General features: G+C 40.8%; 9 protein-coding genes across 9 annotated transcripts in view; 8 read left to right on the top strand and 1 right to left on the bottom strand.

Annotated features, from left to right (window-relative positions):
• Positions 1-122: 122 nt before the first annotated feature.
• On the top strand, positions 123-1,529 carry LOC137585378 (probable dimethyladenosine transferase). Its single transcript, XM_068301135.1, is given in 4 exon segments — positions 123-278; positions 344-903; positions 905-1,057; positions 1,124-1,529. Coding segments are annotated over 4 exon segments (921 nt in total). The 5' UTR covers positions 123-220; the 3' UTR covers positions 1,274-1,529.
• Positions 1,530-1,667: 138 nt separating this feature from the next.
• Positions 1,668-2,906, top strand: LOC137585377 (venom protease-like). The gene is made up of 2 exons (XM_068301134.1): positions 1,668-2,166; positions 2,222-2,906. Exons 1-2 carry the CDS (start codon positions 1,787-1,789, stop codon positions 2,808-2,810), a joined length of 969 nt encoding a protein of 322 aa, XP_068157235.1. The 5' UTR covers positions 1,668-1,786; the 3' UTR covers positions 2,811-2,906.
• A 392-nt stretch (positions 2,907-3,298) lies between these two features.
• LOC137584484 (venom protease-like) lies at positions 3,299-4,803 on the top strand. The gene is made up of 3 exons (XM_068299898.1): positions 3,299-3,505; positions 3,570-3,846; positions 3,909-4,803. The coding sequence occupies exons 1-3, from the start codon at positions 3,418-3,420 to the stop codon at positions 4,522-4,524; spliced, it is 981 nt and encodes a 326-aa protein (XP_068155999.1). The 5' UTR covers positions 3,299-3,417; the 3' UTR covers positions 4,525-4,803.
• A 103-nt stretch (positions 4,804-4,906) lies between these two features.
• Positions 4,907-6,061, top strand: LOC137584485 (serine protease snake-like). Its single transcript, XM_068299899.1, has 3 exons — positions 4,907-5,030; positions 5,087-5,457; positions 5,524-6,061. The coding sequence occupies exons 1-3, from the start codon at positions 4,955-4,957 to the stop codon at positions 5,794-5,796; spliced, it is 720 nt and encodes a 239-aa protein (XP_068156000.1). The 5' UTR covers positions 4,907-4,954; the 3' UTR covers positions 5,797-6,061.
• A 109-nt stretch (positions 6,062-6,170) lies between these two features.
• Sirt7 (sirtuin 7) lies at positions 6,171-9,184 on the top strand. Its single transcript, XM_068299570.1, has 2 exons — positions 6,171-6,541; positions 6,621-9,184. Exons 1-2 carry the CDS (start codon positions 6,383-6,385, stop codon positions 8,787-8,789), a joined length of 2,328 nt encoding a protein of 775 aa, XP_068155671.1. The 5' UTR covers positions 6,171-6,382; the 3' UTR covers positions 8,790-9,184.
• Positions 9,185-9,708: 524 nt separating this feature from the next.
• Cul5 (cullin 5) lies at positions 9,709-13,274 on the bottom strand. The gene is made up of 7 exons (XM_068300731.1): positions 13,122-13,274; positions 11,478-13,036; positions 11,289-11,409; positions 10,866-11,223; positions 10,622-10,800; positions 10,408-10,557; positions 9,709-10,332 (listed from the first exon to the last, which is right to left on the bottom strand). Exons 1-7 carry the CDS (start codon positions 13,128-13,130, stop codon positions 10,195-10,197), a joined length of 2,514 nt encoding a protein of 837 aa, XP_068156832.1. The 5' UTR covers positions 13,131-13,274; the 3' UTR covers positions 9,709-10,194.
• A 229-nt stretch (positions 13,275-13,503) lies between these two features.
• On the top strand, positions 13,504-17,820 carry Nup133 (nuclear pore complex protein Nup133). Its single transcript, XM_068300057.1, has 9 exons — positions 13,504-13,805; positions 13,872-14,046; positions 14,111-14,611; positions 14,670-14,982; positions 15,047-15,683; positions 15,739-15,946; positions 16,011-16,689; positions 16,751-17,292; positions 17,368-17,820. Exons 1-9 carry the CDS (start codon positions 13,624-13,626, stop codon positions 17,746-17,748), a joined length of 3,618 nt encoding a protein of 1,205 aa, XP_068156158.1. The 5' UTR covers positions 13,504-13,623; the 3' UTR covers positions 17,749-17,820.
• Positions 17,821-17,939: 119 nt separating this feature from the next.
• On the top strand, positions 17,940-20,888 carry cd (cardinal). Its single transcript, XM_068300059.1, has 4 exons — positions 17,940-18,197; positions 18,306-20,043; positions 20,099-20,402; positions 20,464-20,888. The coding sequence occupies exons 1-4, from the start codon at positions 18,034-18,036 to the stop codon at positions 20,751-20,753; spliced, it is 2,496 nt and encodes an 831-aa protein (XP_068156160.1). The 5' UTR covers positions 17,940-18,033; the 3' UTR covers positions 20,754-20,888.
• A 236-nt stretch (positions 20,889-21,124) lies between these two features.
• Bicra (BRD4 interacting chromatin remodeling complex associated protein) overlaps positions 21,125-25,922 on the top strand; it is a 36,320-nt gene continuing 31,522 nt past the window's right edge. The window contains 1 exon segment of the mRNA XM_068300170.1: positions 21,125-21,957. Coding sequence (XP_068156271.1) covers positions 21,927-21,957 — 31 coding nt within the window. The 5' untranslated portion in view covers positions 21,125-21,926.

Here is a 25,922-nt window from a genome sequence, read left to right as displayed (position 1 = left end):
GCTGTCAAATTTTCGTATTTATTTCTATGAAAATAAGAGCTGACTAAGAGAATTTCAAATCCTCAAATAATCGGCGCGCTCTTGCAGTATAACTTTTGATGCAACCCTAAAATTCTATCGATAAATTTATCGAGTCAATGTTTTTGTTTTTCACGTGGTTTTTTTTAAGAAGTTGAAAACAATAATTTCTCATTAAGCGTTTATTTATTGTAACTTAAGCATGCCGAAGGTGAAAACAGAGAAAACATCAAGAGTACACAATGAGGTACAAAAACAGGGTAAGGGCAGCAATAGCAATGATTAGTGTAGTATTTGAGACTTACAACTTCGAATTTATTTTCAGGTATTGTTTTCAACAAAGATTTTGGTCAACATATACTTAAGAATCCCTTAATCATTACCGCTATGCTGGAAAAAGCGGCACTGCGACCCACTGATGTGGTATTGGAAATCGGTCCTGGTACAGGAAACATGACAGTCCGCATCCTGGAGAAGTCTAAAAAGGTGATCGCCTGTGAAATAGATACACGTCTCGCTGCTGAGCTGCAAAAGCGTGTCCAGGCCACCCCATTACAACCCAAGTTGCAGGTCCTAATTGGTGACTTCCTTAAGGCCGAACTGCCATTCTTTGATCTATGCATTGCCAATGTGCCATATCAGATAAGTTCGCCACTGATATTTAAGCTATTGCTACATCGTCCCCTCTTCCGCTGTGCTGTGCTGATGTTCCAACAGGAATTCGCACAACGTCTGGTGGCCAAGCCGGGTGATAAGCTGTATTGCCGCTTGAGCATTAATACCCAACTGCTAGCGCGCGTCGATATGTTAATGAAGGTGGGCAAGAATAACTTTCGACCACCACCCAAGGTGGAGTCAAGTGTAGTACGCCTGGAGCCGAAAAATCCCCCCGCCACCTGTTAATTTCACCGAATGGGATGGACTCACGCGCATTGCCTTTCTGCGAAAGAATAAAACCTTAGCGGCTACCTTTAAAGTGAACTCTGTGATAGAGATGCTCGAGAAGAATTACAAATTGTATCGATCACTGAGGAATGAGGTGAGGAAATTAGCTTATAAATGCAATGCCTTGCTTCTTAATTTGCCAATTATTAACAAATTTCAGGACCTTGAGGAAAACTTTAATATGCAAGCGAAAATATTTCGTATTTTAGAGGTACTAGACATGGCCACGCAACGTGCCAGATCAATGGACATTGATGATTTTATGCGCCTGCTGCTGGCCTTTAATTCGGCGGGTATACATTTTAACTAATTACAGAGATCATTTTTGTTTAATTTAACATAATTGTATTAGTTAGTTTGTTTTCTTATTAACAGCTTAGTATATTTGTGTATGCAGTTCAGAGTATACATAAAATGTTATTGCACTTGATTAAAACAAATTAAGTGAAAGTGCCGATATCTGACCAAGAAATGCTTACCAATTTTAACCAGCTCATAGAATATGAAGCTCGTCAAATATTTTAAAGTTCAGCGTCAGAGTTAGCAATAAAATGTAAATAAAAGTACATTATAACGTAGATACAATCATTTCCCGGTTGAACAGATCATTTTCGGATTGGAGTTAAACCGGTATTCAGGCTTTATTAACTGAGCTGATCCAACTCAGATCAGCTGTTTTCGTTTTAAATATAATCTCAGTGACATAGAATAATAGGGTTTCCAAGTGCCGAACTGCGTAGATCTGAAACAAGTTATTTAAGCAGCAGCAATCAGTTGCAATCCGATTGAACTCTAGGGTAGAACTTGAATTAAGGCTGAGAAGATGTGGACAAAATTATTGATTACATTAATCAGCGCGTCAGCGGTGCATGGCCAACAGCAGCAGCGACAACGACAACAACAACAACCAGATCCAGCAGCCGTTGAATCGTGTAATCTTTTCAAGCGCACAGTCTTTGAGAAACGTGTGGCCACCAGCTTTTTTTTCTCCAATGCTCCTATTGAATATGATATTGTTGACTCTTGTGTTGGTTCCCGTCCACTGATTGTGGACGGAACGCCGGCCGATCCAAAGGAATTTCCAAATGCCGCTCGTTTGGGCTACCGCAATATGGCTGATAATATTACAAAGTGGTTTTGTGGTGGAACATTGATCACCAATCGATTGGTTCTCACTGCCGGCCATTGTTTGTACACTGATATGTAAGTAACTTAATCATCAAAAAGGCATCCTTATGTTATTATCTTTTTCTTATAGTGGACCTGTGAATATTGTGCGATTGGGCGACCTGGAATTTGAAAACGAAAAAGATGATGCCGATCCTGAAGACTTTGGTGTTCTTACCACCATCCAACATCCTGACTATAAATATCCGCTTCTGTACAATGATATTGCCTTAATTCGCCTAGATCGTGCAGTAATCTTCAATGTGTATAAGCATCCCGCCTGTTTGCCTTACGATGATGGTGAAAGCCACGAATCATTTATCGCCATTGGTTGGGGGCAGCAGAAATTAGCCGGAAGGCCTTCAAATAAATTACTTAAAGTCACGCTTAAAGGATATGGCAGAAAATGTCTTACAGATCTCGAGCCAAATCCAGATTTACCTAATGGCTATGATCCCAGTAGACAACTGTGCATTGGTTCACCTGACTCTAAGGATACCTGTAACGGTGATTCGGGCGGCCCAGTGCTGAGCTATCACAATAAACATCCGTGCATGTATAATGTGATGGGAGTTACTTCATCTGGCATCAGTTGCGATACACCGAATATACCATCTATTTACACGCGAGTCCATTACTATATGGACTGGCTTAAACAGGAAATTGCTAAGGCCAAGTGAAAATTCGAGGAATTGCATTGCATATAATTATTGTATAATAATTAACAAGAATATTATTTCTATTTGCATATAAATCAGAAAGTTTATTCAAAACCATCAATAGCTATTTTTATGCCAAATACATTGGGCAATGATCACACACGAAGTAAAGAATCATCAGTCAAAGGAAGGGAAACCAACTGCTATTGGGCTTTTCCAGAATATTATTTAATCTCTCGCTCAAATTCTTCTTATCATTTGTGTTGCCTCCATGCACTGCATCTTGCTAATTCAATTCGATAATGTAAAATTATATAGAAATTTCTCTCAGTGCTTATGTTAATTAAGTTCGCTATGAGATTTCTATTATAGATAAAGAGATAGATAGATAGATGGAGAGCGGATTGGCTAGTCTATGTTTTAGTATTACAAGAGTCAGTTAGCTAGTCAGTTATAAAGTAAAGCTGTCACACAAATCGATGTACTACTGTGTACGTTGGTTATCTCATTTTCTCAATCTCAGTGTTCAATAATAATCTGTGGAGATGGCAACAAAAACTCGTATTTGCATTGCGTTGTGTTTCAGTTGCTCAATAAACATCGCATTGTGTGTAACAAATTAACAAATATGCCATCTATATATACAACAATTTTTGTATTATTTACTATATTGAGACTGCAAACGATATTAGCTCAAGATTCCGAATTGGTAAGTGGTAAGTCGGTACAATAAATTGGGCAGAGAACACGAAATAATTTCGATGCTTAATGTTTCAACAGATTGCACCACCTACAAAAAGGATGTCTTTGAAAAAAAAGATGGCTACAGTTTTTTGCTACCTGGTGCACCGATCACTTATAAATCTCAGGACAATTGTCGCAGTTATACACCACTTATCATTGGCGGTGCTCCAGCCGATCCCAAGGAATTTCCACATGCTGCTCGCTTAGGTCATCGGAGTGAGACTGATAATAATAATATCAACTGGTTTTGCGGTGGCACGTTGATAAGCGCTCGCTTGATCTTGACAGCGGCCCACTGTCTCTTCACAACTAAGTTAGTTCGGAATCGTATATGTCTTTTCCTTTAAAAAACTATTTAGATTTGTATCTTTTTAGCGGCGATGTGAATGTGGTACGTTTAGGCGAATTGGACTTTGACAGCGAGAGTGATAATGCCGATCCTGAAGATTTTAATGTTACTTTTAGTCGAGAACATCCTGATTACAACCATAAATTTCTATATAACGATATTGCCATAGTTGAACTGAATCGATCGGTTCATTTCGATACATATAAACATCCCGCCTGCTTGCCCTTTGACGATGGCGAGAGTCATTCAACATTCATTGCCATTGGCTGGGGACAAATAAAACTTGTTGGCAAAAATTCAAATAAATTGCTGAAAGTCAAATTGCATAATTTTGGACAGAAATGTGCAGAGACAGCTGAGATTACAGATGAGCTGCCCACTGGGTATAATGCGACTACACAACTCTGCATTGGATCCAGCGGACACAAGGATACCTGTAACGGTGATTCCGGTGGTCCTGTATTAAGCTATCACAAGGATTATCCCTGCATGTATCATGTAATGGGAGTTACTTCCACAGGCATTAGCTGCGATACACCAGATGTTCCGTCCATATACACACGAGTTCATTATTATCTGAACTGGATAAAACAGGAAATGAGCAATTCTCGAAAGAAATATTCGAATTATAAACTTTTCTAGCCATTCTGTTTCGAGAGGCAAGGGATAAAACAGGAAATGAGCAATTCTCGAAAGAAATATTCGAATGATAAACTTTTCTAGCCAAGGCAAGGCGAGAGGCAAGGGATTAGTTTTTTGTTTTACTGATTGATTGGTTACTGTGTCCCATATTTAATTAACAAGATTCGGTTTACGTTTTTGTGAACAAATATTTATTGAAGTGGTGTTTGTTTATTTAAATAAAGGCTTTAAACCTGAGTGAAGTGAGTGTAGTGTGTACACAAACGAACACAGACTCAATTAGAGTTATTCTGTCTCTATCTCTCTTCCATAGCTTAACTAGTAAGTCAAACTTCTTTTCTATTGGAGTTCAGTCTTGGATGAAAACTCGTTCCTAGTTGTGTCAAATTTCTCTTCAAAACGAAATCATTATTATTCATAAGCAGTGAAGATGTCATTGATGCCAGTGTTTTTTCTAGCCCTGCTTCTTGCCCTGGGAGCGGCTAATTTTGCAGATATTGTTAAATGTGAGTACGTTAATTTTGCAATAAAGAATTATTTAAATTTTCTATAAATTACACAGCTTGTACAAAATACAAAAAGGACATATTTGAGCAGCAAGTGGCTTACAGTTTTCTATTTCCGGGTGCTCCAATTGAATACAAGACACTTGACAATTGCCACAGTTATACGCCGCTTATCGTAGGCGGCACTCCTGCGGAACCCAAGGAATTTCCTCATGCGGCCCGTTTGGGAGTTCGAGCAACCACATCTCGTAATCACATCAATTGGTTCTGTGGCGGAACGTTGATTCATGAACGTTTCGTGCTAACAGCTGCACATTGCCTAGAAGCGGAGCAGTTAGTTGATTTCATATCCACACCGATGATTGTAGAAAGAAACTTATATTATTCGTTTCGTTATCCAGTCCAGCTCGATCGCTATGCAGATAGGGTTAGTAAAATTAAAAACATTCTTAATCCCATATTAGAGCTTTAGACTTCGGTTTGTCTTTTCCAGATTTGCAATCAGGTTGTGGGCATAAGAGATGATTACCCCCGTGGCTATGAGTCAATAAGTCAAATGTGTGTTGGTTCGGATAAGCCCATGGATACCTGTAATGGGGACTCAGGTGGGCCAATTTTGGTTTACCATAAAGATTATCCCTGCATGTATCATGTGATGGGTATAACATCGTCTGGCATATCCTGCGGCGCTCCCAAGATACCAAGCATTTATACGCGGGTTCATTACTATCTGGATTGGATTGAGAAAATCATAACAAAGAATTAAGTAAATTTAAGCCGCTGGATGTCCATGTCCATGTCCATGGTGATGCCGGATTTATGGACCGCTTATCAGATAGGAGTAAGCTTAGCGTAAGTCATGAGTTCAAAGAAAGTCCTTTCGACCACAGCTTAAAGCGAATCCAACTATAATATATCCCTGAATAGCCACAACTAGTAATGGGCATTCGTAAGGAGCAAAAAGGATTATGAACTAGTGTCCTGAAGAGAAGGCATTATCAATCGTATTAATTAAATTTCCAATAAATTGAATTTTGAATATAGTCTGGCGGCAAAAACGATTATTTTTTCGATTTATTTAACAGTCTGGCAGCGCGGACGCTTGTGGCAACGCCAGCTGTAAATTTGGTCATACTGTTGTTTACATTTTTTGTGCAAAACTTTTAGTGTTTTAATTGTTTAATTTATATATTTATATAGAAAAGGCCGTATATCCATATTTGAAGATAATTTGGAATCGATGAGCTGAGCAGAGTAATTACCGCCATCAAAGCGTTCGCTGCAGTTTGCAGCGTCGATGCATATTTATTAAATTGGCGGCCACAAAAATCGAAGACGAGGACAAGGCTTTAATGATGGAACAGGATGATGTGCAGTCGCCTTCGCCAGAGCAAGAAGAACAGCAGCTGCAGCAACAGGATGTGCAATCTTATATAACACGAGCGAAACTGCAAAAAAATCCGGCTAAAAAGGACAATGAGAAGCGACGGCGCAAGGATGCAACGCGAAGGGTAATTATCACATACACACACTGACACACACACATATGCATATGCACATGAAGGGTTAATGCTTTGTCTTTAATTCTAGGTCTCTCTGATCCTAAGAAAGTGCGATTCACTGCGAACAGCCGATGATCGGCAGTTTTTGGATAAGCATCCGGATTTAGTAAAGGCCACAAAAAAGCGTCGCGAACGTGTTGAGATATACAAGGATCGAGTTGCCGAAAAGGAGGACGCAACACATGTGATCGAGGCCAAGGTGGAACAATTGGCCAATATCATTTCACAAGCGAAACATTTGATCTGCTACACAGGCGCCGGCATTAGCACGGCAGCTTTGATACCCGACTATCGCGGTAGCAAAGGCATCTGGACTTTGCTGCAAAAGGGAGAGGACATCGGGGAACATGATCTGTCCAGCGCCAATCCCACCTATACTCATATGGCTCTTTATGAGCTGCATCGACGCCGGCTACTGCGTCATGTTGTCTCCCAGAACTGTGATGGCCTACATCTAAGATCGGGGCTGCCGCGTCATTCGCTGTCCGAAATCCATGGCAACATGTACATCGAGGTGTGCAAGCACTGCAATGGAGTCTACTGGCGTCAATTTGATACCACAGAGATGACTGCGCGATATTGCCACAAGACTCATCGGCTATGCCATCGTTGCTCTGAGCCCCTGTACGATACCATCGTACATTTTGGTGAGCGGGGTAATCTTAAGTGGCCTCTTAACTGGTCGGGGGCCACCCACCATGCAGAACGCGCTGATGTCATACTCTGTCTGGGCTCTAGTCTAAAGGTATTGAAGAAATATACCTGGCTCTGGCAGATGGATAAGCCGGCTAGGCAGCGTGCTAAAATCTGTGTGGTCAATCTGCAATGGACACCCAAAGATGGCATGGCCAGCATTAAGATCAATGGCAAGTGTGATCGGGTGATGGCCCAACTGATGCAATTGCTCAATATTCCTGTGCCCGTCTATACAAAGGAGAAGGATCCCATATTTGCCCATGCTACGCTTTTAATGCCCGAGGAGCTTCACACACTTACCCAACCATTGCTCAAGAATGCCGATGAAGACGAAGCATTCACTACCACCACAGAAGAAACGCAGGATTCCACCATATCTACGGAAAGCTATACGTTAAGTGATTTACCCATTGGCAAGGGGCCGAGAATTCGAACGCCCATTAAAAATGGCAGACGAATTAAAACAAATCTAGAACTTAGACAGAAATATGTGAGAAGCAAAATGGAACAGTCCGAAGAAGGGTCTCCCGTCAAGCAAGAGGAAATCAAGGAAGAGGAGGAGAAGATAAAAGACGAAGAGGTTATTATTAAAGCGGAAGACAATCCGGAGGAAGAACAGAAGGAGCAAGACGAAAAATTGCTTACCATTATGAAGCAGGAAATGCAATTACTTCACTTGCTACCAAAGCTAGAGCCTTTGACAATCAAAGAGGAAACGGAGAAAACAACTACACCGCCGCCGCCAACCAATGGGCTACCCAAATTGGTGGCCATACAAAAATCGCTCACGGCTTGCAGTTACACTAACCTGTCCTGCCCTTTACCTATTGAGCTAAGATTAGAACCGGTCCAACTGCCGCCTCTAGTGCCAATTGGGGCGCCACTTTCTACACCTTTCATCGAGCCTCAGGAAGTTCGTTCCTTAAGTATAAGCAAGTGCAAGAATGGCGTCAATACCTTGTCTGCGGATTCAACCACAGAAAACGATGACGATGACTCCAATGACGACCAGGAGTTGGCCCAAATGGATTTATTGCGTCTACACAACGACCGTGAGTTGCTTCGCCAGTTGCCTAGCTGGTACGATGCCAAATATGCGTATTCTGGACTGCACAGCATCCTTATACCTCCGCCGGCTGATCTCAACATATGGAACTCTCTGGTGGTGCCCAATTTTGCTATGAATCGTTCAGCCGCTAGCTGTGAGTTCTGTTTCGATCGCTATGCAGAACTCGAATGCCAATTTTATCGGCAATGGAACCTTAATCAGCGCAAGCATAAGAAAAGGGCGCGCAGTGGACGTTTTGTTGTCTGCGAATGTTGTCCCACTACTGACGACGATGACGATGATTATGATGAGAATGTGTCATTGGCCCACATTGCTGCAGCGGAAACGGCCAAGCGGCGTCAACAGCTGACCACTAGTTTTCCACGTAAACTGGCCCGCACCCAAGCTGGTTGGTATGGCAAGGGCTACAAGAAGGGTCGTAAACGCCGATAGAAGAATCACAAACAAGAACTAACCGAAAAGATTTGTCACTTCAATAGTATTTTTACTTCTAGGATAAAACACGAAAACCTAATTAGATTATAGTTTCTAAAGCTAGATTAGTATTTGCATTTAAATTATCTATTTTTCTGTCTGTCACTATTGTTTTTGTCCACATTTTAAATTATTCATACTTTGTGTTTACCTTTTATAGATATATGTAATTATGTGTTTCATTTAATTTTTAAATTGAATTAAAAGTCATTTTGTTCTTTTTAATTGGGACTTAGAGACTGTTTTTGTCCAAATTCCAGATCTATTTGTGCTTATATTCGCTCCCCAAACGTTAAATAAGTTCAATATAAGTCAAGATAAGTTAAAAAAATAAAACAAAAATCACAGCTTTATGTATTTTGTTTTCAACTGAAAATTGGAATTGTTTCACACAAAATTTTATAAGGTAATATAAACAACGGTGTAGCTCCATTTTCAACTTAACAGTTTTGTGGGTTATATTTTTTGAATGTCAGTCCATATGTATTTTGAACAGATATCATGTACATATAAGGGTATATCCATAGCTATAGGTAGTCAGCTGATTCATCAGTTTAAAATTAAACGACTTCTTTTGTCTTTTGTAGAACCAAGTTTATTTATTAACTTAAACATAATAAAGTATTGCTAATCTAGTTTTAGTTTTGCCATCATTTTGTATGTGTGTGTGTGTGTGTATGTGTTTAAGTTAGTTCAACATCCACGAGGTTTTACAATCCCTGTGTGCCCAGATTTGTAGCACTATCTGAGTAGTTATCTCACATGAAACTTTACAAAATATTTTTTTCTTTTTTTTTTTTTTTTTTTGTTAACATAAAGAAAACATACAACGGAAACTATATATGGGGAAAACAGCAAAAATTGTACACTAGATCTATTGGTTACTATTAGAGGAGGTTGAAAATATATTTTGGGAATTATAGGTGAAGGGCGGCACCACATATTACAAAATAATAAATAACATAATACCTAAAACTATGCCGATTAGCCAATAGGCAATAAATATAAAAATACAAAGTTTTCCTTTCTTCACACATAATGTAAGCAAAGCGAATTATTTTTTGTTGTTTCTTTTTGTTCAAAATGTGTGTGTTTGCCTTTTCTTTCTTTTTTTTTTTTTTGTGTATTTCGAATGCTGTTAAGGACGCAATAAGAAATTTTTCGATAGATCCAAAATCCAGTGAGATATTTTGACGAGATTGCTTAGAGCAATTCGTCAATAGTGAGATTTATAAATTGCTTGTGGCCATGTGGTTGTAGGGGAATGCACGCGAGAGGGAACATAGAGAGAATTTGCTGTGAGAAGGGATGGGCCGGGTAAAAAAAGGAATGCCATACGACTAGCTTTCGTGCCTAATGACAATTAGGCCACATAGATAAACATATTAATATCATCGTCATCTCGCCTCATATACTTGTGCTCGATGAGCCATTCCAATTGTTCCTTGATCATCTTTTTGGACGGCAGGAACATGTTCTTTAGTATATCAATTAATTCACCCTAGAATAAAAACAAAACAAAATAGGAAATAAAATAAAACACTATGCGGATATGAGTAAATCTGCTTCATCTTACCTGTAAGGCTGCATTATTCATTCGTTTGCGCACTTTCATTATCTTGATGATGGCTTCCTGCGTGCGTAAAATGCGTAGCTGCACTATTGACTGATTATCTTCCTGTTGCGAGCGCTCGGTGCTTAGCTGAAGACGACCTATCAGATTGAGCTGTTGATAGAGATACGCTTGCATTAAGTGGTGTTTATTTAATTCGGAAGTTTGACCTAGTTACCTTGCCGCGGCGCTGTGATTTGCCATTTTTGACAATGGCAAACTCCTGGTTGATATAAAACATTGTGTTTTCGGCAAAATCTTTTGGCGAATTTATGGCCGTTGGCTCCATGAGCAAAATTTGCTTTTTAATTTTCGGAAAGGCCACCAATGACCACAAAGTACGTCTCAGTTCGGGATCTAAAGAGTGCGAGGCATGAATAAGAAAAAAAGAATGCGATTCGTGAATTTATATCAATACTCACCCGGCAGTTCGGTGGCCAAGCGTAAGTTTTCATAGGAAATCTTATCGTCTTGCCGCTGATTCCAGGCAAAAAGGACGGCCATTTGAAAGGTGGTCACATCGAGATCGTAGCGACCAAAGTTATTGACAAATGTAATGGTGCCATTACTCATATGGTGATACCATTGCAATTTTCTACCGGAATGCTTCTTTTTATAGAAATCCTCAACATCTGGTATATAATCCTCCAGTTCGATCGGAAGCGAAACTGAGACACGCTCTGAGCAGCGGGCCCATGCCCCAGCATTGAGTATTTTGATATTAATGGCATCATGTCGACTGATCGAATTGCGGAATTGAGTATTCAGATCCTCGCTTACCTAAAAAGAACGAAAGTGCATTATAATTGAGACGACTTTGTAACTCTTATCAATTAATGCTTTACTTTAATGTCCTGGAACATGCGTGCCAAACGATTGACATAGTCTGCCGGCATTCCCACTTCGCGTAGCCATTCCACAATATCTTCCTCTTTTTCGCTGTCGGCACTGGTTCCCAAGATCAGTCTGTAAGGCGAAGAAAAAAACGGTTATTGATTCGATGACTTTCACCCCAATTTTGTTTAAGTACTCACCGCCGCGTTAAGTGCACTTTGTGATAGCGCATGAACACATCCTTGTTGTTGACGTACTTGAGCACGAGCAGAACATCCCTGAGACGGGCATCGATCTGCTCGCTGGTTAGACGTTTGCTCAACGGCGTTCGACGCAGTAACATGTCACAATAGTTGGCCAGAAGTTCGGGGCATTTGCTTTCCGGAGCCGTGTATTTGACCCCGCGATTGGCCATGCTTGTGGGCAGCTCCATTTTGAACACACTGGTATCGTTGACCACCGTCTTGAAGGCAATATCCCGGGCGGTAAGGAAGCGCGGATCATCATTGAAGGCATTGCGCACCAGATCGCTGAACTTGTTAAACAGTTCTAGCAGACGCTCCACATACTTTTCAGAGTCCTGGGTAATAATTTCTGAGGCGGAAAGCATGTCGGCCAGACCCGCCGACATAATGTGACGCTGTAGATCACCCATCATCGCCTCCACACCGACACCATGTAAAACACGATCCATTAGCCGAAACATTAGATTCAGCCGCTCTGTCTCATAATCCCGTATTAGAGCCGGACACTCGGCAATGATGGAGTTAAGATGATCCACAATTAGTACCTTAACCAGTGTATAGGTAAGTATGCTGAAACTACTCGGTTCTAGGTAGCGTTTGGCTCGGACCTCCTCTTCGCGAAGCTTGGCATCGGCATACTTCATGTAAGCGAGAACTCCATTCTCCTGCTGTTGCTCCGTGGACTTGAGACGATAAAAATCGGCGGTAGCCTTTAGGTAAGCCATCTCGAAGTGCTCACGGTAAATCTCTAGTTTGTCCTCCGCATTCGATGAGAGATTCACATAGCTTTCACGAACCCCTACAACTAGTTGGGCATCATAGGCGTCACCGTTCCTCTCAGCATGAACAATCTTCATGGCCGATTCCTGTAGCCGATCCTTGATGTCGTGGAAAATATGCTTGTTCCATGAGTCGAGCATGAGTTTTCGCACCGGACTATCCTCGGTGGGGCTCTTTTTTGACCCAGAAGCTGAAGCTGAAGCGGTATTGCTACTTGCGGCAGCCGCAGCGGCAGCTGCCGATGTCGAGGCTTTGGCCGAGGAACTACTTGAAGAGGCTGCCGCTTGCTGATTATTCACAGATGAAGAGGAGGAGGCAGCGGCTGCAGCTGCAGCGGAGGTGGATGAACTATTGTTGTTCGACGAAGATGTGGATGAGGAAGATGAGGGTTTAACCTGTGGCGATTGCTCCAATTGGCGGAAAGGTAGCGGCAGATAATTTGACTGTGTAAAAAACTTTCGCCATTCCACTATATAGGTGGCCAGAAGTGCCTGCTCTCCTCTTTGCGCCTGCACCTGGCTCTGGGCCTGGACAATGAATTCTACAATATCCTGTTGCAGGCAATCATAGATTTTTGCCGCCCCCTTTTCGTCCCAGAGGCAAACGAAATGTACGCCAAAGAACAGATCTTGCCACTCACGCTGCGAAACTGTGTCCTGTCGCAGCAATTTCAGGACAATTTTCCTTTTATCCGGCCAAACCTCATCGAAAATCTCTTTGTCGCGTTTGATGGCCTGCGAATAAAACAATGATTGTGGGAATGCGAAAATAGTTAGAGCCTTCTGGTTAAATTTGTAAAATATTATATAGTTCATTTACCCGCAGCATTGTGAGTGTTGTATTGTTGTTGTTTTTGCTATTGCTCGCTCTCTCACTCTCTCTTTGTTCTGGCGTCGTTGTCTGATCTACTTAACGCATTTTAATTTGCAATTTTTTTACTGTTTTATTGTTATTTTCCCTGCAGTGCTGGGCAACGTTCGAATTAGAGATGGGAAAACAATCGATGACAAACGATTTTTAAAATATTAATTTTAAGAAACATCGATGGGTCATTCATTGCGAAGTAAGGACCCAATTTTCAATAAATTTAAGATTTAAATAACAATTTTGTGTTACGTAAATTCTGTTAAAGCTTTAATCTTTTGAAAATCGGATTTAAGATTACCTTCCCATCTTATCGATAGCTATCGATGTTGTCCTTGCTATTCAAGGGAACGCGGTGTTACCTAAACGTGTTGTTGTAAATGTGCCGACAAAACTGTTTTCTTTATTAAAACACATGTTGATTTAAACGGTTATTATTAATTTATTTATATTCAAAATGGATCGCAGCATTCAAAAACAATTATATGGATTATCCCGATCCCGAGAATCCATTGCGGGTGTACGACGTAGCATGCCGGCGTCTGGTGCTACGCCGGTTGGCAAATCAGGTTTTGGCGGCAACGCTAGTTTCGCTCCAAGTCCACTTTCAGGAGGATTGAGGAAGACTCTACATAATAGGTGAGTAGTGTGAATAAGATTGGCTATTACACACATTTCAACTCAACTTATACTCAACTCATTTAGTCGCCTAAGCCTCTCAGTGCGCTCAACGCAATCCATACCGGGCATCCGCTCGGACTACAATGCCGTGGAAAGTTATGGCTGCCCCTTGCCGGTAGCTGTGAACGAAGCTTTGACTTTTGCTGGTGCATTGCCGGGCACAGTTTCCGCAAAAGTATCACAAAATGGTTGGGCTTGGGTAAGTATTTTTTGAGATCTTAAAACGTTGACGGTTTATGAATTGGCTTACCATTATTTGATAGGTCGTTCAAGGACGTCGTTTACTAACTTGGCAATACAAAGATTCCACAAAAGCAGGATCTCCACCTCGGAGTGCCAAACAACAGAGACGTGGTGGAACATTAGCCCAATGCCGTGAACTAACCTTGCCATATAGTGATTTGGCCCATAAAAGCGGCCTAATCTCAGTCTTTCAGACAGAGGGCCAGCAAACTGCTTCCTGCATAGCTGTTTCCTCCACTGGGGATGTACGCTATTGGTCATCTATTGCCCATGATGGCAATTCTGTGGATTTATCCATTCTGGCTGGACAAGAATTTGTTCAACTGCTAAATTTACCAACTCAGCAAGGATTTCTGGCAGTAACTTCGACAAGCAATCTGGTCTTTTTACGAGTGGCTCTGACAAAGGGACGATACACGTTGCATCATAAGATCATCAAGCCGGCCACAAGCCTCTTGGGCGGCTTTAGCAAGAAATTTGCATCCATACTAATTGGTTCGACTGGTGCCGAAAAGGATCAGGTGAATAGAGACATGATTGACTAGCATCAAATTGTAACTAATCTCTTATCTTTTATAGTATCTGGTGGGCATGTGCTGTGAGAGCAATTCTTTGGATGGCGAAACCATTGTCTCAGTTTTAACAGATCGTTCAATTCAACGATGGAGTTTGTCCAAAAAGGGTAATGCCGAAAGCCTAATCTACGAAGATGTGGAATTAGTGCGAAAAATACGCGAGGAATTCCTGCAAAAATTCTGGAATGTAAGATTACCAGCAGATAATACAGAGGTTGACTTACATCTGTTGGACTACTATGTAACCAAGAGCAAGGCCTATATTCTCGCTGGAGCAGTGAACCAATCGCATGCACCACAGATGTGTTATGGTGTCGGTAAGTTGAATTGGTTAGAGTAGGTTTTGCAGAGCTTTTTTTAAACTAATATCTTCCGTTTCAGTGGTGGCCAGTCCAACGGCAGAATCTATGTACCTGGAATCCTTTACACCATTGAAACTAAACAAATTTTTCGGTCCAAAGACTGTGCAGGATTGTCTGTGTCTTCGTTTTATTGTGACCAGTACCCATTTCTATTTATACACACCCAAGACGGTGTATCCTTTGCATTTGTCACAATCTGTGCCCACCGCTGAAGTCGAAGCTGAAAAGATTGAATTTCATTTGCACGATGATCGCATTTTGAGTGCTGCTGTATGCAATCGATTGCCGCTTTTCTTTAGTCGAACCCATGGTCTAGTCTGCATCACCCCGGGTGATTTTGATAGCATCGATATGCTGAATATGAGCTCTTGCCATACACCAGATTTATTTGCACCCACATCCTTCAATGGCAGCTTTAGCGCCAATGCCGAACAATCAATACAGTTATCGAGCTCAAACAATCTTAATATGTTCGATATAGATCCAGATGATGTGTACAATGAATTAAACGATGAAGTTGGCCAGCTTAAAGCGGCCTTTTTGTATTCCATTAAAGGCAACAATAATATGGTTAAGACAATTGTTGGCGAATTACTGCGAAATGTGGCCGAAGCCGATCCCAATGGAGCACCCCTGGATGCCTATAAATTAGATAGGTAAAAACGTAAAATGAAAACCATAAAAGGATCTTACTATGTTCTTACTTTCTAGAATTGTAATTACCATTGCCGAAGATCTGGCTGAAGATCTACCCATTGCTGATCCACGCTGGGAAGACACTATTGAGGAGCAACAGGAATCCAATCGTCATGGTTTGGGTAGCTCACGTTCCATGCAAATCATCAATCAGCTGCGCGACAAAATCGTTGCCATGCAGCATTTCATAGAATTTCTTCATTCCAGCGGTGTTTGGGATAAGGTTTGGGATTTATTTTGTTCATCTCATAAAACAGAAACTTAACTGTGTGAATATTCTTTTTCAGCTCAATGCCATTCCTTGTGGAAGTAATGTGCTGAAACCCACCGGCTATATTATGTCTGATATCAGTGAGAAAATCGTTGCTGCCCTCGCTTTACGCACTTTGCAGACCAAAATGCCTAAACTGATTGAAGAGGCCATCGATACAACTGTTGCACTGTGGGAGGAGAAGCCATATGGCAATTTAACCACTCAGGATATTTTTTATGTGAAAATTTGTAATATTCAATGTATATTTGAAGCATTGGCGGACATGGCAGATCAGCGTATTGCTGCCCAGAATCACACAACATTGTCAGTGGCGCATTCCATATCCGATATTAATTTAATTGTGCTTGAGACTCTTGATATGGTGTTTAGATATCGGGGACAGCATTCCATTAGCTTTCAATTGCACAATGATAAATTGGCCTCTTTTGAGAATTTGCCATGGACAGCCATGTCGGGCAACGCCGGTGTACGTGATACATTAACCCGCCTAATCGATCTAACCGTTCGTTATGGAACGAACAGCGTCAGTGAAACGGAACTGAAGCAGCAGCTATATCAACAAATGAGTGAACTTGTCGATATAGTATTGGAGGGACGCAAAACCTATCTTGAAAGTGTACGCGAAACCGAAAAATTTAATGTATTGCAGCAGCAATTTGAGGCACAGCGTCGGGAGTTAATCTCTATGTTAAGTAAGGGTCTTGCATTTCACTTTGAAAGGAATCCCTTAATCCATTTATAACATTCTTTCAGTTAAAGATCGACAGTATCAATATGCAGCTAAACTGGCGGAGAAATATCTAGATTTTCAGAGCCTGGTGATTATCTGCGATGAGACAAAGGATAAGGATCGTTTGGATGACTATACCCGCAAGTATGAGGAATATGATTTCTCGCAATTCGCCATTAATTGGCATATGCGTCAGAATCGCCATGGTGAGGTCTTTGAACGTTTCAAGGGTAATCAGACAGCATTATCACAATTCATGCGCGACCACCCGTCTCTGGGTTGGATTCAACTAGTATTGAATGGCGATTTCGAGAGGACCGCCAAGGTACTCGACGAGTTAGCCGAAAATGAAACCGAGTTTGTGTCACGCAAGAAATCAATGTTATCGCTGGCCAAATTGGCCGCCCTAGCTGCCAATGATTCGGATATGACTGCCCAAGTGGAGAAGATAAATACCGATTTGACAATTGTCGAATATCAATCGCATTTGGGTCATGATATATTGCAAAATTTTGGTTTCGATTCAAACGATCAGAAGGTTCTCAAGGTGGAAGAGATTATAAATGTAAGTAAATTAAACAATAGACATTAAATTATTAAAAAAAAAACCCCACTAATTATTTCTTTATTTTTTTTTAAGTTATATGTTGCGGAAGAGAATGACACTGCCAGTGAAGGAGAATTTCGAAAGGCTCTAGAGCTATTAAACTATGTCGAGCATCCGTATGAGATGCGTCGCAAAATCTGGTGTGCCGCCATACGACGGGATAATTGGACAGACTATGATCCCAACAATGCCGTAGAGTATATGCAAAAAATGTTATTTTTCCGCATCATTGAAATCTCTCAGCTCATTGGTGAAGAGGGGGAAAATTATTTACCTCCCATGGAAGAATTTTTAGATAGCAACGAATTGGGCGATTTGCCGCAACAGAAATCGTTTCAATATCTCTTAAAGCTTACATACGAATATGCCGCTAATATGTTTAAGAATCCTGAGGAGGATATGGATATTCAATAAGAAGAGTTATTTAATATACATTAACTTTTAATTTTCGCATTTATTAAATGGAGAGAAAAGTTAAGTTACCAATTGTTGGTCTTGTTGTTATAAGATATTATAAGACATTATACACTAAGTAAGCTTGTGTCAGCTTTGTGTAGCAGCTCAGCCGGCGAAAGTATCTCATGTGTGGCAGTAGCGATGGCTAAATGGAGGAGGAGGAGTGGAAACCCACCAAGTGCTAACATTTTGAGCGAAGTCTGCGACTAGACTTGGCGGGCTGGCATCAGTTGTGTTTTAACTATGGCGGATGAAACAACACCATTAGCCGCGGGAACTTCGGGATATGTATTACTGCCACCTTATCAAGGACCAGGACCTGATTATGTATTTCCGGGTGGAGTTTCGCCACGTTCACGTCGTAGTAAAATAAAACAATTGCAATGTTGCATGGGCATTACCATTGTGTGAGTGTCTCCTCCCTATCGCCTGCCTGCAAAACGTTTTGTTAACTGATTAACCACAAAACGATTTCACTTTCCTGGCCCCTCCCTCTCTGTTCCCCCCCCACACAGTGTTATAGTTATTGCCGCTTTGTGCCTGGCATTGGCTTTTAGCAATTCCCTTGGCAATGCAAATGATGATGGTAGTCCCAGTTTCTTTTTCGTAACCACAAACGAGACATTGGAGCTCACACCAAAGACACCGCTGCCCGATGAGCCAGAAGCTGAATGGGCCTTGAAATCCAGATCTGAGACATTGAGTCGCCAAGAGGGCGCCCAGGCTGTTAGTGCTGGCATCAAGGCATTGGGCGATCGGGAAATCTTTGAGGAAGGCCTTCGGCCGAGTGCAGTAAACACACCAGCGTTTCGTCATTATCGTTCGTTAAGCACCAATCCTGAGGCCCGTAAATTGGCCCGCCGTGGATATGTAGAGAATCATGCCACCTTTGATATTGCCAAGAGATTTAATTACACCAAGAGTCCTGGACGCGACAATATCGGATGGGGACCACGTATTGTATTGCCCGATCCAACCGTCTTGCGTCTAGATTGCGACTTCAATTCTCGTTATAGACAACCGACTGGGGTATGCAATAATAAAGAGCATCCGCGCACATACGGAGCTTCAATGGTGCCCTATCGTCGTATGGTGTCGCCGGACTATGAGGATGGCATTGCCAGTCCTAGGGCAAGCCATTATGGTCGTTTGCCTTCGGCCCGACAGGTCTCCTTGAATATACATCGATCAAGCTATGAGACGGATTCGAATTTTACTGTAATGCTGGCCGTGTTTGGCCAGTTCATGGATCATGACATAACGGCCACTTCGCTGACCACATCTCAGGAGGGCGAATCGATTGACTGTTGTGTAGAAAGCACACGTGATCAGCATCCAGAATGTTTTGCAGTGGAAATTCTGTCCGACGATCCCTACTACAAGCAATACAATCTCAGTTGTATGAACTTTGTAAGATCGGCTCCAGCGCCCACTGGCAGATTTGGTCCCAGAATGCAACTAAATCAGGCCACCGCTTTTCTCGATGGCTCCGTTGTCTATGGGAATCTTGAGCAGCGCCAGAGTCAGCTACGAAGCTATGCCAATGGCACCCTTCGTATGTACATAACCGATGATGGACGTGAACTCTTGCCCATATCCTCGAATCCTGATGATGGCTGTAATCGTGTACAGATGACACGACAGGGAAAATATTGCTTTGAATCGGGCGATGATCGAGCCAATGAGAATCTACTACTCACCTCTATGCATCTACTGTGGGCCAGGCATCACAACTATCTCGCCAGGGAATTGCAGAAAACAAATCCGGAATGGGATGATGAGCGTTTATTTCAGGAAGCTCGCAAGATTCTAGGAGCACAAATGGCGCACATAACGTACAATGAGTTTCTGCCCGTTCTACTGGGACGCAATACAAGCAAAACGAAGGGACTATTCCCCTCGAGCCATAATCTTGATGAACCGGATACATATGATCCCAAAGTGAATCCCACTATAGCCAATTGCTTTGCCTCGGCTGCTTTTCGATTTGCCCACACCCTTCTGCCGGGACTCTTTAATGTGTCGCGTGACAACAGTACGCCCGAAGCCATGGAACTGCACAAGATGCTCTTCAACCCGTTCTCATTGTGGAAGGAGCACGGAATCGATCATGCGCTTCTTACGGCCGCCAATACCCCAGTCATGCAAGTGGATCGCTTCTTCTCGCTGGAAGTCACCCAAAAGTTGTTTGAAGGAACCGCCGAAGATAAGGTCCCTGTATGTGGACTGGACTTGGTATCGCTTAATATTCAGGTGAGATGTGCCAATTTCAATGGTAGCTCGACGATTTATTGATTTAACTACGCAGCGTGGCCGAGATCATGGAATACCCAGCTATCCAGTGTTCCGGCACCATTGTCGTCTTCCGCCCGTTGACACTTGGGAGCAGATGGCCCAGGCTGTGGACAACTATACGCTTGATTCGATTAAACAAATATATACATCACCCCAAGATGTGGATGTTTATACCGGTGCGCTTAGTGAACCGCCAATGGAAGGCGCCATATTTGGTCCACTCCTCAGCTGCATGGTCTCGGATCAGTTTCTTCGCATTAAGCTGGGCGATTCTCATTGGTACGAACGCAAAGTAGGGCCACAGCGGTTCACAAAAGGTGGGACAGTGTCTGAAGACGACATTGAACTAGTTGTTTTGCATATCCTTTTCCATTCCAGGTCAATTGGCAGAGATCTATAAAACAAGCTTGGCGGCCATCATCTGCCGTAACTCTGATGGAATTACACGGATCCGTGAGCATGTTATGGAGCGTCAGAGAACGAATGGCAATCGCTATATAAACTGTCGTAATTTGCCGGGCTATGACTTTAATTTTGCTCCATGGGCAGAGGCCAAGCGATACCCAAAATTGCACAAGTCGGGCTTCAGTCGCCCTATGACGTTGGTGCGAGTAATGGGAGTTCAGAATAGGTCACTCGACAACGGAAATGTCACCATTTCAAATTAAATGTTCATACAAATCCTAAAAAAAGCTAAATGTTAATAATTTCTTTTGTATTTGTTGTCCGCTTCAAGAATTTATTCTTTTGAGAAAATGAAAAATTAAAAAACTATGTTAATGTTTATAAATGATTAAGATAAATGATAATGACAAATGCTGAAATGCTTCAAAAAGTCAAAGCTCCCCACGATACCTTACCTCCAAAGCTCATTTGTTCGATGCAACTTTTTGGTTTGACACATTGGTTTGATGATGCACTTATTAATATTACGTGAACGTAAGAAATAACGTAGCGTAAGTTATCGATATAGGGTAGCGTGGTTATCGATACTAGGCAAATAACAACCCTGCGATAATTCCCAAATGCAACAAATTTCACCACCAACGTCAAAAGTGCGGGAACGAAATGCTGTAAATATATGAGCCACGCATCTCGTAAAGTGCGGAATTTTAGCAAATTAGTTGTTGCAATGTACATTTTGGTCGGCGCTAATAGAAAGTGAAGTAATTGTGAATTGTTGGCCGTGTTTAAACGTATTAGTTTCAGCCCCACTTTTGCCCCTTTTTTCTCTACCTCTTTTTGTCTACGACATATCGATAACTATTTATCGGCATCGAGACATTCAGCCATTTTCCCTTTGTTTGTCGGCGGCGGTGCTCGTAATTTCCACTTTCCACGGCCGTGCGTAACAAATACAAGAGTTGCAATTTGTGAAAAATTGGAGGAATATGCTGAAAAATTTGTGAAAAATGTAACCAAACTGAGGTGCTAGTGAAAAAGTGTTAAACCATTGCGGAAATATGCGTAAAAGGCGAGCAACAGCAACAACAGCGAGTTGTGATTCCTCCGTTCATTGACGTGACGCGCGAGCGTGTGTGTGTGTGTGTGCGAGAGTGTGAGTGCGAGTGTGAGTGAATGTGTGTGAGTGTGTGCGAGCGTGTGCAGCAACACCAAACAAAACACCACAGCACATAAAAAATAAAAGAAAATAATAAAGGGAAATAATAATAATGCAATATTTATGCCTAAGTGTCCAACAACATCAACAGGAGCAACATACAAATGAAGCGATCAACTTTAGTTTAATTCTTGCGTTGAAGTCAACATCTTGTCGTCTCTTCTAATTCCACCCTCACCCCCCAAGAAACGCAACACAAGGCGCATCAAATATTTTGCCAATGAGTCGCAGACAGTCATTGGATCGACCAGGTGAGTGAAAATAAGTGAAAAAGGCAGAAAAAAAATAAACGAGAGAATCGAAAAAAACTGATGTTTTGCATTCTATTATGTGCGAGAGAGGAAAAGAGAGAGAGAGAACACACCAGCATACAGTTAGATAGCGAGAGAGCTAAAAATAAAAAAAATGCTCTCTTACGCTCATAAAATGCTGCGCAGCTGCTCTCCAACAATTTTGTAAACAGTTGCAGCAGCAGCAGCAATCGCCGCCACAGAAGGTGCAACAACTGTTAAAACAAATGAAACAAAGATTCAAAATGTCAAATGTGTATATGAAAAATGAATGAATATTTTTCGTATTTGATATTGATGCTCACTCAGTTCTATTTATAGTCCAAGCAAAAACCAAAAAACAAAAAGAGAAAGTTGATGGCACATCCAAGAAACGAAGTAAAAAGAAACGAGAAGCAAAGCAAAGCAAATGGAAACGATATGTAAATGTAAATGTGGCTTAAACATAAAGAAAGAAAGCAGCAAAGTGCAGATAAACCTTTTTAATCAAAATGAGATCAAAAATGTGTGAGTGCAAAAGAGAGAGATAAATTGAAAGGAATGCAGCATTTAACTTCCTGAAAACTAACAAGGTTTTGATTTATGTATAAAAAACAAATTGCAAGTTAAACTAAATAATCAAATTTTTGAAATTTGAAAAGAAAAAAATCACAGGCCCACTGTGACAAGAGAAAAACAGAGAGAAATAAAGAACTAGAGAAAGAATGTGTGTGTGTGAAATAAAGACTGCGATAGCACGTGAAAAATGTTAAGTTAGTTATCTAATCAACTAAAATAGTCGCGTTTAAGCATTACAAGGCAGCAAATTACCGGCCCCGGCTCTGCTGACCCCCCATGCATTCATTTCCACCTCCACATCAATTTCATATTGCTCGCTGATGATGGCAACCCTTTAATTTATTTATAAAATTCAATGTAAACTCGGTTAAAGCGGCAAAATGCAAACCAACTAACACAAACAACAACACAACTACTACAAGGGACAACAGCAGTCGCATTTTGTTGTTGCTGCTGCCGCTGCCGTTTTGTTTTATTTGCCATTTTGTAGGTCAGGGTTGTCGTTCGTTGCCAGCGCCGTCGTCGTGTGTAATGCAAAACGTGTGCCTGTGCCCGTACCCATGCCCGCCAATTGAATGAATAAGCGTGGCTGCCTCTGGGTTTGCCCCTTGCCTGCCAGTCCCATTGATTGTAATGCAATTACAACAATAACAACCAAACAAATATTGCTTAGTTAAAAGATGAATTACTATAAACACATCAGACTCAAATAGACTTGATAAGGTGGCAACTCTATCAATTATTGACCCATATATAGAATAGATCTAGCCCAAATCCGTTTGCTATATCAATCAGTATTCTATTTCTAATAAAAAAAGAAAAACCTGAATTAGTAAACAAATAATGTTCTTAAATGCAATTGAATGATGATATTTTACTTAAATATGCATATATCCAAATATTGCCATTGTTGTTAATTTTATAGTACTTATTTTCTAGTATTTGCTCTTTTGTTATTGTGTGGGTGGAGAAAAATAGTAAAAGCTAAAACGCGTGACAAAGTGTCATTAAGTATAAATTTTTAATGTCAAATCGATTTTCCATACCAATAGCCACAAAAAATGTATCTATTTGTGTTGTTATTGTTGGCAATTTAAAAAATTTAAAACTTAGTCGGATAGAGACAACAACAAAGTTAGACCATTGTTCCACAATGTTCATGAGTATAAATAATTAAACATTTTATTTGCATACTATATACAAATAAGATAAGATAATGTTTCGTTTACATTTTAAGTACAAATCTAAGATAAGTTTAGTTTGCTGGTAATTGATAGGTTTTAATGAAAAGCAGAAAAATAAGGCAATGGGGAAATATGCTAAACGACTAAGAAATCTAGAAATTGATAAGATATAAAGCAGAAATGTTCCAGATTGTGAATAAAACAACAAATTAAAATGTTAAAAAAAATCTTGAATTTCTTAATAAAACACAATAAAATATTAAATAAATACATTTTAGTATTGTCGTAAATAAATCAATTTAATGGATTTCATTAATTATTATAAACGAATAGCGGGTGTTAAGACTATTTGCTTATCAATTGAATGCCTCGTCTGTATGAGAAAGAGAGTAAAGTTCTCTAAATTGACCTGGCCACCTTACCATCTCTTTTTTTATTCCCTTTTCTCTCTTGTAAGTGACCATATGCTTGCTCTCTCGTGTACTTTTTCTCTCTCCCTCTCTCTCTCACTTATGTGTATGTATATACAAAATACACAAATACATATGTACATGCCCACGCACAAATCTTTTAGGGCTTATCATCCATGCATTGTTGCGCCTAATTAGGCGTTGTTTTTTCTAAAAAAAAAAAAACCAAAATCTTTTTTTCTCATTTTTTGTTTGCGTTTCTTATGTGGTGTGTGTATAATGATTTATAATAGAAATGTAGTCTGGATCATAAGGCAATTTCTTAGGTTAGCACACGAAAGTCCCTGAGAAATATATTTGAATAGGAAGAGGACATCATTAATCTTGTGTATACAAAAGGGCAAAAAGTTGGAAAAGTTACTAAAGCAACGCATCGGTCTATTAACCTCTCTCTCTCTCGCTCTTTCTGTCTCTCTCATTCTCTCTTAATCTTTGTTGTTGTTCTCCTGCTTTTGTTTTTGCCTCTAATGAAATTGCTTTGATTTTGAATGAGAAGACGAGAAAGTTTTCTCATTTAGGACAAGAAAAGGTCTTTTTTTGTGGCAGGAAACAAGGAAAGTCAAAAGATGGTGGGGTTGGCGGTCTGACGGGGTTTTCTTTAAAATTCGCTTTGTGGTTAAAAAGCTGTTGCAACTAGCAGTCGTGGGGGATGCTTGGTGGAGTGTATAGGATGGGGGGTTAATTGTCGGCTGAGATGTGTATCTATCTATTAAAAAAATGCTGAAAACATAGCGAGCGAGTCGAGTTGGCTACGATGACGAGACTACGGCGATATCTCGCGAGACTTCACGACGTGGGTTGTCGTGCTCTAAGGAAACTGTTGTCGTTGTTGGAGAAGCAAAGGAAATTAAAATTTTGCTTTGCATCATCTTAAAAGTAGGCAATGAAATTTGTATAAAAAATATGTTAAATGTCAATAGCTAGGATTTTAATTCTCCTTTTGGAATTATTAAAACACTTCTTCATAGTTGTTGTCTAATCGATCTATTTCCCTTTGCTGTCTAGTCTGACCCCACTTTGCAATGGGCATAAATTATTTTTGCCGCCCGTATGTCTAATATGGCGGCAACGGATGTGGTTACATTCATATATATGTATATCTGTCTCATTCTATCTCTCTCGCTTTCCGTGGTTGTTGTCTTTGTGTGTGTGTGTGTCTCACCATATAACATTTAATCGATTTGGTAACAGTTGCTCCCTTAGCTATTGCTATTGCTGTTGCTGTTTTCATTAGGGGTTATTCCGGTTTGATCTGAATCCAACGAACAATGAGCAATTTTTATAAGCAGGCTGCATACCGAAATGTAAACTGTTCTTCTCCTATTCGTTTTTACCTTCGTTCCTTCTCTCGTTCCTCGTCCTTAGCTACGACGCGACGTCGTTTCATCTGTCATTTGTTCCGGCTGCTGCTGCTGTGTTTGGCTCTCAGGAGAGTCAGAGTTTTTGATTTTCGACATGTCGCTTCTGTTTTTTGGTTTTTTGTTTTTGCCAACTTCAACCCTTTTTTTCTCTCAATACGCACACACACACACACATTTATACTCTCATACTCATGTATGGAAAGTTTTGCATTTTTATTATAGATAATTTGTGTACAGGTTTTTTGGTTGCCGCGCAAACTCTCAACTCTCGACTCCTTTTAGCCTATAACTGGATGCTGTATATATACATAAATATATATCTCTGTATAAGTGTGTGTGAGTGCGTGGGCGTT

Source organism: Drosophila tropicalis, unplaced genomic scaffold (genome assembly GCF_018151085.1).
Source record: "Drosophila tropicalis isolate 14030-0801.00 unplaced genomic scaffold, ASM1815108v1 contig_878, whole genome shotgun sequence".
NCBI lineage: Eukaryota > Metazoa > Arthropoda > Insecta > Diptera > Drosophilidae > Drosophila > Drosophila tropicalis.
The sequence above is the reverse complement of the archived record's forward strand: the minus strand, read 5'-3'. Positions and strand labels throughout refer to the sequence as shown.